Here is a 17685-nt window from a genome sequence, read left to right as displayed (position 1 = left end):
ACTCACATTATATCAGGTACTTCCCTTGTCATTGAGATACGATACCCAACATCCACAACTTAAAGAGAGAGGTTTATTTTGGCTCACATTTACAGCCCAGAGTTGGCAGAGTCCGAGGCAGGAAGGGATGGCGGAAAGAACCGGGCAGAGAAAAGCTGGCCAAGATGCAATTTGTACATGCACCAGTTCCCAAAAGGAATTTAATTATTATGTATTGCAAACATATACTAATAAAAATGTAAATATAGAAAATAAACAAGCACAATTGTAATTGAAGTAGTTTCTTAAATGTGGATAGCTGCATTCCTAAAGATGTTACTTGCATAATCATTATTTGAATTTGTATTCCACACACCACAGAAAACAAAAGAGGAAAATGCTTTGTTTTAGCCTGGGAGCAGTTGGAGGGAAAAGAGATTTTCTGTGATGGTATTTCTCTCTGTCCAGAAATAAGCAGATTACATTAAAGTGTCTTTCAGCATCACAGATTTGTCCGGTACCATCTAAGATGTTCTATTTTCCATAGTTAAAAGGAAGGCACAAACCATGCCCTTGGAAAATCATTTCATTTACTGAGTATTGTATCAACAACACGCTTCAGGTTCTTTTGAGTGATTGCAAGATGTCGAAACAGTGCAAAGGGGGAGAACCTTTCAGAATCAAATAGAAGTATTCATCTGAATGCAATAGAATATATGCTTTCAGGCACATGATTTGAGTAGATATGAATCAAAGTGAATTAGGCTGTTAGGTTTCTGTCCAGCGGAAAGAAAGCAAAACATGGTGGGTTACATAATTTCCATTTTTAGTAGCAGAAAGAATTAGATGTTAAACGAAAACATTGCTTCATGAATTCTGGAACTACTGCTAGGAAAGTTTATGAGCAGCATCAGAAAAGCTTATCCTTTTGAGCTTGTTGAAGTATAAGTCTGTAATTTGAGAGAAATTGCATGAAATGTTAAAACTCCGCAGCATACTCTTGTATAGGATCCTATACACGCAAAATTGATCTTGCTTTAAAAAGATGAACACAAGTTAAAAAAATGGACATAAGAAACTAAACTGCAAAAAACTCCCACTTTTACAAGTATGAATATTTACATTACAAAATGAAATCAAAACAGTCACTTTCTTAAATATCATATCTACCAGCCCAGAGTCTGTGGTACAGGAAGTGTAGCTATAGACAGACAGCTCACGCTGTGTAAGACACTTTTTGTGCTGGACCAGCCTATGTGAAGATTGTGCTTCACTGTGTCAGTGTGATTAGCGTGGAAGCTGCCAGGGGACTGGTGGAGCACACTTCTGTGTGTCTGGATGAGTCACAGAGGCATGGCCTTGGGTACCATTTACAGCCCCTGGTCCCATTCCCCTGCTCTGCGTCCTGGCTGCTATGAACTGAGCATCTTTGCTTCACTACACCCCTCCACATGATGTTTCTGCCTTGGAGCCAGCTGACCATGGACTGAACACTTCCAAACTGTGAGCCAGGCGAAACTTCTCCTTTAGGATTGTGGGTACCAGGTATTGCGTCTCAGGAAAGCGAAGCTGACTAATGCAGTCTGTACTGAAGATACATTGTGAAATCACATTACACAAAATGCTTATTTTTGTGAAAAATGCATTTCTAAAAATGCATGTGCTTTTCAGGATGTATCTATAGAGTGAAACAGGCATTTGAAGAGCTGAGACACCTCTTCATTGGTAACGAGAATGTCAGGCTGTAATTTTGGGTGGTCAAGGCTTAAAAGGTAGGACTCAATAAGGCATGCTGCTTATCTTTCCTAGCCCAGTCGGAGTATTTGTCTGTGTTTCTTTGCTTATTTTTATTAGTATATGTTTATGATATATAGCAATTGTATTAATCTGGGGATTTGGTATGTATTCATATTGCCTCTTGATCAATTTTCCTTCCCTTTCCCCTCCCCAATCTTCCTGTCTCCTTTCCCAGTCTCCCAAATCCCTTCCCATCACTACAAAGTCCACCTCTCTGATTCCCATAATCATCTTTTATTTTCTTCTTTAAATTTTCTGCACCTTGGATATCTCATTGAAAAAAAATGCAATATTTAATTTCCTTTGATTTATTTTACTTACCATTATGACCTCAAGATGTATCAATTTTCCTACAAATGACTCAAGTTTATCCTTATTTACATCTTAGTAGTGGTCTATTGTGGATATATACCATATTTTTAATCCATTCATCTGTTGATGGGCTTATAGGCTGCTTCCGAGATTATTCCAAGCTATCATGAGTTATGCTGCTTTAAGCGTGAGTATGCATCTATTGCTGTCACACAATGTCTAACTCTTTCAGCAAGTTACCCAGAGGAGGTGCAGCTGGGGCAAATGTAATTTCTAGTTTTAGTGTTTTGAGGAATTTCCACACTGATTTCCACAGTGGTTGTACTAGTTTATATTCCCACCAACAATGCAGAAGCAAGCCTTCCTTTCCTCCCACATCCTCACCAGAACTCATTCCTTTTGTGTTCTTGATAATAGCCATTCTATCTTGGGTAAGATGGAATCTCAAGAGTTGTTTGATTTATATTTTCTTAATGATGAAAGATAATGAAGCATGTATTGCAAACATGAACTAATAAAAATTGAAGAAAAAGATAAAAACTTTTAGTATACTTTCTGGCTATTTGTAGTTTTTTTTTTTTGAAAAGTGTCTATTCACTTCAATTGTCCAGTTTTGATTGGACCTTTTATTTTTTAGGGTCTACTCTTTTGCTTTTTATATATTCTGGATATTAGCTGGCAAAGTGTTTTCCTGCTTTGCCAGTTGTATTTTTGCTCTATTGATTGTGTCCTTTGCTATGCAAAAGTTTAATATTATATAACCCCTTTTGTTGATTCTTGGTGCTATTTTTTTGTATGGTTGGGATTTGGTTCCAAAAGTCTTTGCTGCTATCTACAACTTCAGAAATTTCACATATTTTATTTTCCTGCAGATTAAGTGTTTCTGTTTCAATATCTAAGTCTTTGATCCATTTTGATTTGATTTTAGTGCAGAGTGAGAGGTGTATAGATTTGTTCTTCTGCATGGAAGTAGCCAGTCTTTCCAGTAGCATATATTAAAGAGATATCTTTCATCCAGCATCTGTTTTTGGCCCTTTTGTCAAAGATCAAGTGGCTGAGGTGCCTGCGGTTTTTTCTGAATCATCAGTTCTGTTTCACTATTATATACATGTCTGTTTTGGTGCTGATATCATGCTGTTTTTAAAAAATTGCTGTGGCTTTTTAATATAACTTGAAATCTAGGATTGTGATACCTTTTACTTTGCTCCTGTTACCCTGGATTGCTTTTGCTATTCTGGTTCTCTTCTGGTTCCATATACATTTTAGGATTGGTGTTTTTCTAGTTCTTTGAAAAATGCTGCTGGTATTTTGATTGGAATTGCATGAATCTATACATTATTTTTGGTAATATTGTTATTTTGACAGTATTAGTTCTGTCTATTCAAGAACAGGGGACATCTTTCTATTTTCTAATGTCTTCTCTAGTCTCTTTCTTTAAAGTATTATAGTTTTCACTATAATGATCTTCCTCTTCTTTGGTTAAGTTGCCCCCTAGGTATTTAATATTTAAAAGTTATGAATGGGATTGTTTTCCTGATTTCTTTCTTAGTGAGTTTATTATTGGTATACAGTAATGTTACTGATTTTTGTGCACTGGTTTTTGTATCCTGCTACTTTGCTAAATTTGTTTGTTAGTTCTAAGAGTTTTTTGGTGGAATTGTTTTGGTGTTCTACGTAAGTGTAAAGGATCATGTCATCTGTTAATAAAGTCATTTGACTTCATCCTTTTCTATAGTATCACTTTTATTTCTTTTTCTTGCCTGATTGCTCTTGCTCAGGTTTCACATGCCATATTGAACAGTAGTGGTGAGAGTGTATATCCTTGTCTTGTTCCTGATTTTAGAGGGTATGCTTTCAATTTTCCCTCATTTACTATGATTTTGGCATTGGATTGTCATAAATGGCCTTTATCAGTTTGAGGTAAGGCCCTTCTACACCTATTTGCATAATGGGTTTATCATAATGGGTGTTGGATTTTGTCAAAGGCTTTTTCTGCTCTATTGAGACAATCATGTGATTTATGTCTTTGCTTTTGTTTATGTGATGTATTATGTCAAACTGTTCTTGCATCCTTGGGATGAATGAAGCAAACTTGGTCACAATGCATGATGATTGGTTACATTCTATTTGCAAGTATCTTGTTGAGGATTTTTGCATCTATATCCATTAAAGAGATTGTCCTGTTTTTTTGTTTTTCTTTTTGTTAAGTTCTTGTCTATTTCTGGTAGCAGGGTGATGCTAGCTTCCAGGATGAGCTTGGCAGTGCTCTTTCCTTTTCAATTTTATGGAAGAGTTTGAGAAGAATTGGCCTAGACCAATTCTTCCCCGATGTTCCAGTAAAATTCTGTGATGAATTATTGGATTTTGAACTCTTTTTAGTTGGTAGGTTTTTATTACTGCCTTTATTTCATTGCCTTTTTGGTTTATTCAGGGTTTTTATATCTTCTTGGTTCAATTTTGGTAATTCATTTGTGTGCATGGATTTATCCAATTTTTCTAGGTTCTCCAATTTATTGGAATATATAAATTTTGGAAACTTACTTATAGTCCTCTGGATTTCAGCAGTGTCTGTTGTGGCTTTGCTTTTTTCATATCCTGGGTAATGGAACATGGACTTAATGGGTGGGCAGAAGCCACTGACAATCATTCTGATGTGGATTGACTTGGGATTTGGTGAGAAAGCCTGGACCTGCACCCTGAAATCACAACACTGCAGTGGACTGTGTGGCATTTCATGACTAGAACAAAAGGACGAAAGTTAGGTCAAGGTGTAGGTGTACTTCACTGTGTGTCCCCCAGCCACTGTGTATGGTACATGCTGTTATCCCTCATACCTGAACTGAGATTCCCCTTTCATTTTTCAGATTTCTTAGAAAAAGTCTCTACCCTTTCCAACTTAACGTGTCAAGTCCTTTGTAGTTCATTTTTTCTTTTTAGTTCACAGTAGCTTTATACTTCACACAGTTCAAATGATGACATTCTTTACTGTTTTTTAAAATTATCATTATTAACACATATTAATTATACAATTTAGTAGGATTCACCATGGCATTTCCATACATGCACATACCTCACATTGATCATGTGCATCTATTTTTCTCTGTTACCTGCCCCTCTCTCCTTCTTTTGCCCCTTCTCAGTCTCTAAAAGACCGTTTGACATTCAGCTCTCTTATTTTTTAAACAATTCCACACATAAGAGAAAAAAAGCAATACTTATGCTTTTCAGCTTCCCATTGTGATGACAAAACACCTTACACAAACGTCTAAAAAAAATGGGAAAGATTTATTTTGGTTCATGGTTTCAGAGGATTCAGTCCATGGTCAACTGGCTTTTAGGCCTGTGGTGAGGCAGAACATCATGATGGAAAGATGAGGCAGGGGAAAGTCAACACAGCCTGTACGTGAAGAGAGCATAGAGCTTGAGAGGAAGAAGCCAAGAATAACACATAGTCTCTAAGGTCAAGATACAGTCCTCCAGATCATGTCTTTATGGCGTTCTCACTTCAGTGAGGCCTTGCCTCTCAAGTCCCCACCGTCTCTCAATAATGTCACCACAGTATGAATCCATTAGCGGTTTAATCCACTGGTAACGGTGGAGCCTTATGATCCAGTCGCCTCCTGAAAGCCATCCTCAAGCACATGGGCCTTATGTGACATTTACCATCCAGACCTAACACTTTATTTTTCGGGGTCTGGCTTATTTAGCTTAACACAGTGTCTTCCAGTTCCACCCATTTTCCCAAAAATGACAGGATTTAATCTGCTGTGTATATGACTTGCATTTTCTTCAGCCATTCATCTGGGGTGGACACCTTGCCTGGTTCCATATCTTGGCCATTGAGAATAGTGCCACAGTAAGTGTGGGTGTAAGTACATCACTTCTGCGTGCTGATTTTGTCTCTTATGAGTATGTGCCCAGGAGTGGGACAGGTGGATCATATAATAATTCTAGTTTTAGTTTCTCAAGGAACCACAGTACTCTTTTCCACAGTGGCTGAATTAATTTATACAATCCCACCAACAGCGTACAAGAGTTCTCTATTCTTCACATCCTTGCAAGGATGTATTAGTCTTTTGATAAGAGCCACTCTGTCTGGGTTGGGATGGAATTTACTGTAATTTTGATTTGTATTTCTCCGATGGCTAGAGATACTGAGAAGACGTCTGAGAGTCTGAAGGTGGGTAGGGAGCCAGTGGTCCAGACTGTTTACCATGGGCACCTCAGAGAGTAGGCCCACAAGGACCACAGCATGGGGCGTGGTGACCGTCCTTGCCTGCAGGCATGTGGATGAGAGGGTCCTGTCCTTTGATGCTTCTCCTCTTATGGGGACCTTGCTGCAGGTCCTGTGTTCATGAAGGGCTTGGGTTCTCAGCTCTGGGGCCTCTGGGCGGCTCCCACCCTATAAACTTCACAGCCAGAATTAATCCATTGAGGCACAGCAGAGGCCTGGGGTCTCCAGGGAGAGGCTGAAAAGGAGGCCATCAAGACAAATGCAGAGCAGTGCTTGGTGGGAAATGAAACAAACGATAAGAAGCAATCTGATGATTCAGGGTTTTGTGGAATGTCCACAGATGATCGCTGGGCAGAGTCAGTCGTATCCAGCAAGTATTTTGTTTTTTCCTTTATCTTTAATGACCCCCCGCTTTTCCCGTCTTTTTTTAGTTTTTTCAATACTGGGGATCGAACTCAGGACTTTGCACTTGCCAGGCAGGTGCTGCACCACTGAGCTACATCCTCGGCCCTAAAATTTTTCTTGCCCAGTGTCTCATAGGACTTTCTTGTACATCGTGGAAGTTAAACCCATATGAAATATATGGTTTGAAAATATCTCCTCCCATTCATGGCTGCCTTTTCATTCTGACGATTATTTCCCCAGTGGTATGGAACTTTCTTAGTTTGATGTAGCCTTCTTTTCATTAAATCCCTCATAATGATTTGGTAGTTTTCCCATAGCATAAAAGATTAATGCTCTTACTAATAAGGCTGCTTAATATAATTTTATGTAAAGAGTGAAAGTGTCAGTGGGCGTGGAGACTCCAGCACAGTTGAGCCGAGGACTGGGAGCATGGAGGGGAGACTGCTAACATATGACCTCGCCATTCCTCTTTAATTCTGTGAGGTTAGTCAGTGGCCCTAGAACCCAGAGAACTTGGGGACTGGGTTACAGGGAGGAGGAGAGAGAATGTGTTAGTGTTGGGCATCTGTTTGGATGAGAGCAGTCAGCCCCCCATTCCCTAGACAGGTAAGAAAATAGAAGCCGAGAAAGGGCAGGAGAGCTGTGACGGCTCAGGTGCCCTCTGCAGGATGCACTCGGCCACAGTGGTGAGATTTTTCACAGACTGGGCTCGGTGTTGATGTTTGGCTCAAAGAGAAGAATGGAATCAGAGAGTCCAGAATCGAGGGCTTTTGCTTTTCAGTGTCAAATGTCAGTGTCAAGTGCTTTTCAATGTCTCAGCTGTTCTCAGCTCAGAGAGAGAAGAAAGTTTTAATATTTAAGAATCCCAACTGGCAGTCGCTACGGAGACATTTTACCCCTCTCGGTACTCCTTCCCAGAATGGACTGTAGGACAGTATTGCTTCCAATTAAGTTTCTTGTTACCTGGGACTTGCTTTAAGACCAAAGAGGTTTAGGCAGTCAACACTGGAAGGGACCAATATACAGTCTCTCTCTTCTAGAATTTCCTCAACGAATTGCTCCCTAGCTCAGGTGTGTGCCAGAGCTGCCTAATGTGGCTTCTTATGATGCCTGTGTAATTCCCAGTGGGGTCGTATACACAGGGTGTGGTGTGGGTGAGGTTCCAGAGTCGTAGGCTGCAGGGCCTTGTGTTAATCCTTTGTGTGGTCGGAACTTTCTGGTCACAATACCTCTGGGGAATTCTGCCTGTTGAGAATGCTGAATCGCTCTCTCTCTGTGCCTTCTACACACTCTGTGTTATGTTTAGTTCTGCATTTTGGGGAACACTGTTTCAAGACAGGCAGTAGTAATGCCCACTTTTAACTCATCTTCTTTTTTCAGCTCAGACATCTGCAGTTACTGCAGCAGCACATCATGAATCCTTTCATATTTAATTTGCTCTCTTACAAAACAGGTCCTTATCTGTCTTGGATTTGATTACCTGAGGGCCTGTCAGAGGAAGCGAGTCTGGAGATCACTCGATTTATGGAGTTCCCATTCTGTGTTGGATATTTCCACACTGACTTAGTGATTTCTCCCAATAACCTTCAAGTTTCAACCCTACCATGTGTTATTTGCCATTCAGAAAGTTGAAAGGCCTATCATGTCAAAGAATAAATTGCTACCGGAGAAGGTAGGGTTCAGACCACAGTTTCATGTGAAGGCCTTGCTTGTTTCACTGCTGTACAGCGATTCTTATCAACCACAAGACTTTACTTACTGTTTGGCCTCTGTCCTATAGAAGTGGTTCATGGGGAAGAGGCTCACAGTATGTAGTTCAATGAGTGTTCTGTTGAAAACTGGCTGGTTGTCCACTTTTTGGCCATGGAGTGAATTCCTTTGTCAGCTGCCAGCTGGTCTGGGCTTTGTTCTCCAGGGTGACGCCTCTGTGGGATACAGTTGGAAGACTTTCCATCAGGGATTCCAAGATCAAGTCTGGTAGGAGTAAAGATCGGGACTTGTTTGTGAAATGCGGGGCTCCTACTAGCCTCAGAACTTCCACGGAACCTTTAGGGTATCATTTTTTTGATCTTGAGAATTCCATGGGTCATAAGGCAAAACCAAAATTCTGGTGCTGTAGACATAGAACGAATACCAGGTCCCCCAAGTTTCTAATAAATAATGACCTGATGAATCATCTTGAGCACAGCCTACTCTGATCCCTCCCATTGCTTCCGCCTTTCTTTGGCTGGCGGTCGTGGACCTGAGTCTAACGGAAGCTGGAGAGAAGGAAGTTCTACATGAGGAGTTCACGAGGATTAAAATTCTTGCCTATGAGCAAGAGTTTATGGTCCCTCTTCAGAGCACTGCGGTTACTGATGTTATTTTGGACTCCCACTGCTCACTACTTTCTGTTCTTCTGGCAAGGAGTTTCCCATCATTTTTCTCTTCTCTGCCTCCTCATTACTGTGACTTAGGCATGGCCATGGCTCATAACCTATTCTACGTTTCATCGAAACCAAAACATTATTTCTGGGCTTCTTAGCTCAAATACTTTAAAATGAGAATTTGATGTATCCAGCTGCCTTTTTTTTCAAGTTGGGAAGTACAGAAATTAAAAATATGCGACAAACAGTCCATCTAGTAAAGGTTTGCCTTGTCCAAGGGGACGGTTCTGAGACAAAACCATGGTGTTCACACTTTGGGACTGGGCTGTGGACGGAGTGCCGTTGTGACAGATTTCCTAAATTGGTTCCTACTGCCCTCAGATCTCACTGTGGAACTTTCTAGTGTAGATATCTTGAATCATCACTCAGAATATTGTTGTAGTCTATGACTTAATAACTCCTTCTCTGGAGGCAACACGTTCACATTTTATCTGGCTAGAAAGTCCATATGTACGTATGTGTGTGTGTGTGTTTAGAGTTAGGATGTCTGTAACCAGTGATCTCCAAGGAGTCTTTTTGCCATTCTCATCTGTGAATCACAGGATCATAAGTCCCAGTTTCCTCAGGACTCTTAAAAGATTGCTGCTCTGGGAGGGGATCTAAGACAGTGGAATAGAAGTAGCCCTTGTCTGACTCTATAAAAAAGAGAAACTAAAGCTATAAAAGAGAAATTGTATCTTGTGGAGAAAAAGTGAGGAAGAGCTCTGGGAACCCACGACATAGTGACTGGAAACTTGAGCAGCATAGAGAATCAGAAAGAAAACAGAAAGAAGGGTATGGAGCAGGTTTACACTTTGATCTCGGCTCCCTGGCCGGGGCAAGGCACCCAGTGCCACAAGCATAAGGTAAGTGTGGGAGGAAAACCAACCCCTGCTATTGACAACTGACTGGCAAGAGAAATCCAGTCTCCACAAGCCTCTAATCCAGTGTGGGGATTTGGCTGAGTTGTTGTCTGCACAGTGAGCTAACATCAGAGAAAAGATCCTCCACGTCACCCTGTCACTGTTGCTGGGTAAAATCTAGAACTTGCAACCTCACAGGTCCTCCATGCAGCCGGTTGTTCCGTTTTCTTGTTCAAACTACCCAGTTTGGACCATCTTGTTTCTGAATAATAAAATTTTCTGATCCAGCTGAATCCTTCTGTGGTCTTATCATCATGTAGACACCATCTGAGATGATGTTTGTGTGCAGAATGATAAAAGTGAAAGGCAGGGAGAGACGCGTGCTTTCAAATTCATGTTGATTATTCATCTGCTTTATCGGCGGGTTTCTGAGCCCAGACTCGCCTGAAAATCGCAATTTATTGTGTGAGACAGGGCTCTCAACTCCAGGAGAAGTCAGTGTCTGTCGATTCAGAGCTGGTTGCAGGGTTGTGTACCCTCCTCTCTTCACCTATGCAAGCAAACGATGGCTCTGGGGATTAAAAGGCTCAGGAGGGTCAGATGAGGGGTGCAGGGACCACATATATTCCCCAAGGTCTCAGTCCCAAGACCCACTCCCTTCGACCAGACCTTACCTTCCTTTTCCATCATCTCTCAGTAATGGCACTGAATCATGGTCTGGTCAGTGGGTTACTTCAGTGGTGTAATCAGAGACCTTATGACCCGGTCATTTCTAAAAGCCACCAACAACCACACCTTCAGGCCAAGGCTTTTGGGGGTACACTGGCTGCAGCCATAACACATCCATTCTCTAGGCCAGGAGAATGGAAGCCTAAAAGCACATATTTCAAGTTCTGTGCTAGTATGACAATGCCTTATGAAAACTCGGTGCCCGAATGCTGATACAAGAGCTCCTATAGTGTGTATAGCTAGGTCAGGGACAGCAAGATTTCTGGTTTATGCACCCTTGAGTTTAAAGGGATATTCTTGTCAACGTCCTGCTATAATCCTTTTCAACTTTTGCTAATCTAGTAAGCATACTGTGGGTTTCAAGGTCTTTCCTGATTACTAAGAACCACAGTTTAGTAGCTATTTGGATATTTCTACCACAGTCAATCTGGTTTCCTAGTCTGATCTCTTTCACATTTGGCTTAATAATGCCCGTGGAAAAATTTTCTTATGCGTGGGTCAAGTGTTTATTTCTGAATTAGTTAGCTTGAGGATGTGTGGTAGGTCATTTTACTAAAATGCTTGTTTTCATCTGGAGGGACAAGGAGGATTAACTTCTTGCAAAGTCAAGGCAGGGTACAGGGGTTCATTGGACACAAAACATATTCAGGGAAAAAGACATTTTCTTTGTCTCTCTTTGACCATGTGAAATGGAAATTAATACACTCTCATCACTTTGTGAAATATGCAAGTTTATTTCTAGGTGCCAAGAATTGAGTAGTTCTTCCCTAGTTCATTGCTTTTCACCATCTTTGGTTCATAATCGTTTTCATTTTGTCACTGGCTATGTAAATTGTGGCAAAGTTCTGGGGTTGACCTCAGAAACGAGGGAAAGGAAAAGAAAGAATAATCTGTACCAAACACCTGACTTGTGTTAGAAGATTTCTTCTTCGTAGTTTTATGTAACTTTAACAATATCATCTTGGATTAGGAATTGTTATGCTTGTGTTAGACCGGAGCAATTGAACTGTTTACCCACAGGCTCACAGTGAGTCAGTGGTAAAATCAAAATTTAGGTTCCATCCTGCCTCCATGCCTTTCTGTGGCTGCATACTTGGAGTACTCTGAATCATGCTTTCTTTGTTTTTCTTTTTCTCTTGAACTTTATTGGTACTTTTTAGGTATACAGTACATTACATTCATCATTAGGATCTTGTACCCTTACATGACGTACCTTGGTTCTTATTTTTTTCCCATTCTTCTGCCCTCCCTTCAACCCCTCCACCCTTCCCTATTTACAAAGATTTTGTTTCCATTTTTTCCTTTTCTCATATTATTCCTTTCCCTTCTTTCCTTTCCCCACCCTTCCCACCTCCCCTACTTCTTTAGCCCTTTTCTTCCTGTTTCACACGATCAGTTATACCAAATCATGCCTTTTTAATTGCAGAAGTGGAAACTGCAGATTTCACATTGTCTTCCTCATTTGCCTTGAGTTGCCCTACTCAGATGAGGCCAGGCATGCAACATAAAAAGTCATTTCAAAAGCATTTACCGAGCGCTTATTCAGTCTAGACTTCGGATTTAGAAATGAAGGAAGCACAGACTTAGTTTTCTAGAGTGTCGCAGTCTGAAACAGGAGCTCAGTCGCTTTTCTCTCATCAAATCCTGAGAGGAGGTAAACTGTGCTTACAGTCCCTCTTCATCCGTCCCTGCTCCTTAATGTTCCTCAAAGCTGGATACTTGCTAGGTGAGAGCTGTTCATGGTGTAGGCAGTCGGGCAGTGCGCTGTGTCCTCCAGAAGCTGGAGACGGCCCTGGAGAAGACTTCTCCAAAGATAAAATAGCTACAGCATGAAAGCAGGGGCTGCAAAGCCATGAGTTGTCGAGTGGAAAGGCACTTGAGCTGCTCTGGCCCGAGTGAGAAGCAAGACTGTAAGGTAGAAGAGCCTCTAATGGTGCAGAGGAGCCTAGTTTCTAAAACACCTTTTTCCTCCAGCCAGGTAGACAGTCACTTTTATTTTACACAATACTCCTTGAGAGCTGAAGTGACCAGTCACTTACATATTACAAGGGAAGAAAAGAAGGTCAGTTATCACAATCACAGGGGACCCCAGATAGGATCTCTGATAGAGAGCACAGCAATGTGGATAAGAGTGAAGACGAGGGAGAGATGTAGGGTGGGATGAAATAAACTCAAGATCTCAAATCCTATAAATGACGAGATCAGACAGTAGCAGGAGGCTGTCGAGTGCCCAGGAACAAACTAGAAGTGGGAGAGGGTGATAAGAAAGTACTGTACTCTGGAATTTCTGGATACCACTTTTACTACATGTTTCTCTGTTCATTCGGCTGCTGATCCTTTTCTGCTTTTTCTCTGTGCATCGCTGTAAGATACATACAGTGCTGGTGCCTTTTAGGATGTATTGATATGAGAACAGAAGTGCTTGAGATAAGATTTCTTCCCCTCAGGTCTACGCGCCCTGGGACACCGGGAGTCTCCCAGTGACCTTCCTGAGGGCAGCTTTCACGTCCTTGTTCCTCAGGCTGTAGATGACAGGGTTCAGCATGGGGATGACCACAGTGTAGAAGACAGACACGACCTTGTCCTCCTCCAGGGATTTGCCCGGGCTGCTCCGTATATACATGAAGGTCAGGGTCCCAAAGAGAAGGGCCACAGCGGTGAGGTGGGAGGCACATGTGGAGAAAGTCCTGGCCCTGCCTCCTAAAGACTTCACCTTCAAGATGGCCTTGATGATGAGCAGGTAGGAGATCAGGATGACCAAGGCGTTGGCCAAAATCACGAAGTTGCCGAAGACGACGATGACGATCTCAGCGTTCGTTGTGTCACTGCAGGCAAGCTTCAGCAGGGGTGGGAGGTCACAGAAAAAGAAGTTGATCCGGTTGTCCTCACAGAAGGAGAGGGAGAAGGTGCACGTGGTACGCAGGACGGACCCTGACAGCCCACAGACGTGGGCTCCCATCACCAAGCTCCAGCAGATTCTGGGCTTCATGGCCACGGTGTAGAGCAGTGGGTTGCTAATAGCAACATAGCGGTCGTAGGCCATCACGGCCAGCAGGAAGCACTCTGTACTTCCACAGATGGTGAAGAAGAAGAACTGGGCAGCGCACTGACCATAGGAGATGGCCGTTTTGCCCGTGGCCAGTGTGGCCAGGATCTGAGGGGTGATGACTGAGGCGTAGCAGGCGTCCAGCAGGGCAAGGTGGCTCAGGAAGAAGTACATCGGGGTGTGGAGCCGGGCATCCACTTGGATGAGAATAATCATCCCCACATTCCCCAGAAGGGTGACAAGATAGAAACTGAGGAACACCAGGAAGAGGGGAGCCTCCAGGCTGGGGTGGTCAGTAAAGCCCACGAGGATGAACTCGGCCACGGAGGAGAGATTATTCCTAGCCATGCACTCACCGTGGACCACCGACCCGAGGGTGAGAACAATGTGAAATGAAAATCCAGGCAAGGGAGCAGAGGATCTTTTCTCATGACAAGTTCAGTTGATAATCCTGGACCTATTTTCAGGTGTTGCTTTTCAGAAATACTGGATCTGGCTGGTTCTCCCTGGGTTTCTCCTGTACTTTACGGAGCCGAGTCTGGAGCTGGTGCTTCTGATTCGGATTAATTCTGGTTTACGTTTGAGAATTGCTGTGGAGATAGAGACCAGTGATTCTCAGGGCTGGGAAGGACCAAGACGACAGCTTCTGCACCCCGATCTGGGGCCCCTTCTACCGCGCACCCACCGCGTGGCCCTCTGGCTGCCACGTCCCCGCCATCGACAGCAGTCCCTCTGGTAATCTCTCATGGACTGGATTCTCCCTGTGTACCTCCCACGCTTCGACCTTGACGTTGTCCCTTCCAGATACGACAACTGAATCCCGTCTTCTCACGGAGCCTCCAGAAGCTGAAGACCCTGCATGTGCTCTCCATCCTGACGGTTCCCGTACAGCACACATTAATTTCCTCCCTGTTTAATGATTTTTCAGGCAGTTAGCCAACGTTTCCTAGCCAGATAGTATTAATTAATAACTAAAAGAATTTCTCCTCATTTTATTTGTTACCACCCCTGCTTGGAGACTATCATCTTCAACATAGTGTATTTTAAGAAACCATTTCAGGGGCCGGGGATTTAGCTCAGCTGTTCGGTGACCTGCTTTGTAAGCGCAAGGACCCGAGTTCAATCCCCAGTACCAAAAAAACAACAAAAACCATTTCAGTATTTGTAAAATAAAATCATGATTCTTTTAACAAAAGATGGAGCCTTGCTATCTAGTGCAGGCCGGCTTTGAACTCACTATGTAGCTTGTGTGCTTCTTTCCCAGTCCTCGTGGGTTCCCACTCTAGATTACGCACATGCACATACTTCTGTGTTCCTTCATAGTGACTGAGAAATATGTACAGTAAGGACACAGTATTTTGATGCAACTCCTATTTGCCTTTTCTTCCTCCACTATTTTCGTGATTTGTCTCTGTAATATAGGCAGGTCTAGTTTATTTGTGATTTAATTAGTCCTTTTTTTGCTGATGTCACATTTTACTTATTCATTCTGCTAAACATTTTGAATACTTTGCACATATTATCTTATTTCATACTAAAGATGGCCCTTTAAAAAGTTATTTATTTTTACAAAGAGGAACTGAAATCTCTGGGAGATTAATTTGTGTAAGACGTAGCAGTGGAGGTGGAGGGGTTGGCTCTGTGCTATGAATTTGTTTTGTCTCTTCTGTTGCACTGCACCTTTGTGATTTATGGAATCAAAAATCCTCCTCTAGTTAATCAGACCCTTTCTACTTTCAAACCCAAACTTTGATAATTCCAACACCTTTCTCAGCACCTGACACTGAACTTGTCAGAGTCCATTTCCTGTTGTCTCGTGCTCGTTCCTGGGGGGCAGAGCATCTGGCCAGAGATTAGCTGGCAGATCGTTGGGGTGCCGGTGAGGCCGCCCTGGGTTTGTGCAGGCACACACCAGCGCATCTCACTGTAGCTCTCACCTGGCTGCTGTCTTGCAGGCTGGGACAGACGCGTCTCTCCTGCATGAGCACAGTGGGGCGCAGTCAGGCCAAAGACATTGTCTAGCTTGCTCCATACCTCACCCCCGAGTCTCTAACTCCGGATTCTGTACTTTCTACCACATCATATTGGCATCTTGCAGAAGAAGAGAATTACAGTGGTGTCTCAGATCATGAACTTAATTTGTTCCATAATTCTGGGGAAGATGGCAGTGGTCATGTTCATCTCCTGATATGGAGGTCACAAAGGGAAGCAAAATTTTGCTGAACACTTTTGTTCACAAACCGAGGTATTCTTGTACTCCTTCTGTAGCCCCAAGCCCAAACTTTTCCAATCAAAACAGCTCTCTAAGACCATTGGGTTATACTCAACTTTTATGGGAGAAAACGATTAAGGTTAATTTTTTTTGTTGTTCATGGTCCATGGTTTTTCTTCTCCTCTTTTCTTTATGAGGTAAGATAAACTTAGTTGTATTATATCTCTATTTGCTATGTCTCTGGGAAAATTGTTAACCAATTAGAACCTCAGTTTATGCAAGAATAAAATGAGAAAATGGTAATGATTTCTGAGCTCTGAGGAGTTTTACTGTATGTGGTACAGCTTGTTTATTTTTCCAAAAGGTAATTTCCAAGACATTTTTCAGAAGGAGAAATTCACGATCAGGCTGGTTATACCCAGGTGTGTATGGTTCCTTTGAGCAGAGGTTTTGGGTATCATCGGCTTGAACTGAACTTCAAGTGCGGAGAAGCAACAGCCTCCCTGAGTCCAGAACAACTTTCCAAAGGAAAAGTAAGGGTTCATGGCCTGGGGACAGTTTAAGAAAGACTGGAGCACCTACGGGCTGACATCATCACCCGAACACGCTTGATTGTAATGTGGACATGGAAGGGCAGGAGTTCTCCGGCAGGCCTGGGAAGGCAGCTCTTACCCTTCGCAGACAAAGGGGTCCCTGAACCTAAATGAACCTTAACTTGCAACCGTCTCTCCAGTTCTTCCTTCTCTGGCTTCCAGAGGCCTCGTCTGTTGGGAACCGGAACAACCTCATAAAATCAACTTTCCTCACCTCCCTGGAGCCTGTAGCTCACGACATGGTTATACATTCACCGAGCTCTTGCCGGGAGTCAGAAAGCGTTTTATTTCCTCTCAGCTCCACAACAAGATGATGAGATACAGATACTCAGCTTTATTCAACAGGTGAGGAAATTGAGGGTTAGAAATGTTAAATATTTTGCCTGGGGTTTCGCAACTAGAATGCAAAGGTATTTAGGTCTCTACCTTTCATCTCCAGACCCCCTTCGAACACACTGTTGCCTTTCAAAACGCCAGTAGCTGTGTATTGAACAACTTCTCTGAGACAGTCGTGATATTGCACATGCTACCCACATCATGTCATACATCCCTTGGGACCCTATAAAATAGATACTGCGTCGTCCCGGAGAACACCCCGCATAGTGAGGTGTCCAAGCTCACGTTACTCGCTGGTGAAAAAAATCCAACCCAGGGCTCTCTCCTTCCAAAGCCAGAGCTCTAACCCACACGATTACTTCCCTCCCCAGCAGAAGTACAGGAGGGAGAGCAACCTACAGAGAAATCACTGCTCTAGGCTCTGTAGTCCGACATCAGTCCCCCGGGAGCTTGATATTAAATGTATCCAGTACACATAACTGCAGAGAAATGAAGGCTGCGGACTTCAAAAGCAATTGTTGTGTCCCTTGTGTTTTTGGGGTACAATCTGAAGTCCGGCCGGACACGGCCCTGTGAGATGACCATGGGCCGGTGGCACAGACCCGTCCCGTCCCTTGTCCCCTCCCCTGGCCTGGACCTCACTTCAGAGCCGGTCCCGGGTCCCCAGGGCAATGTCGTCTCTTTCGCAGCGCGGGGCCCGCGGCTGGGGTCCCTCACCTGAGGCTGTGCGGGGTCCTGCAAGCAGCGAGAGGGCCCGGGTGGACGAAGGCAGCT

General features: G+C 43.0%; 2 protein-coding genes across 2 annotated transcripts in view; one reads left to right on the top strand and one right to left on the bottom strand.

Moving 5' to 3' along the window:
- The window catches only part of LOC104851131 (olfactory receptor 9Q2), a 141968-nt gene that overhangs the window by 80819 nt on the left and 43464 nt on the right, over window positions 1-17685 (top strand). The gene's annotated exons all lie outside the window — the stretch shown is intronic.
- LOC104851130 (olfactory receptor 9I1) lies at window positions 13174-14132 on the bottom strand. The gene has a single exon (XM_010608290.3). The coding sequence runs from the start codon at window positions 14116-14118 to the stop codon at window positions 13174-13176; it is 945 nt and encodes a 314-aa protein (XP_010606592.1). The 5' UTR covers window positions 14119-14132.

This window comes from Fukomys damarensis, unplaced genomic scaffold (genome assembly GCF_012274545.1).
Source record: "Fukomys damarensis isolate Sample0158 unplaced genomic scaffold, DMR_v1.0_HiC HiC_scaffold_27, whole genome shotgun sequence".
NCBI classification, from domain to species: Eukaryota; Metazoa; Chordata; class Mammalia; order Rodentia; family Bathyergidae; genus Fukomys; species Fukomys damarensis.
This window is presented reverse-complemented; position numbering and strand designations above follow the sequence as displayed.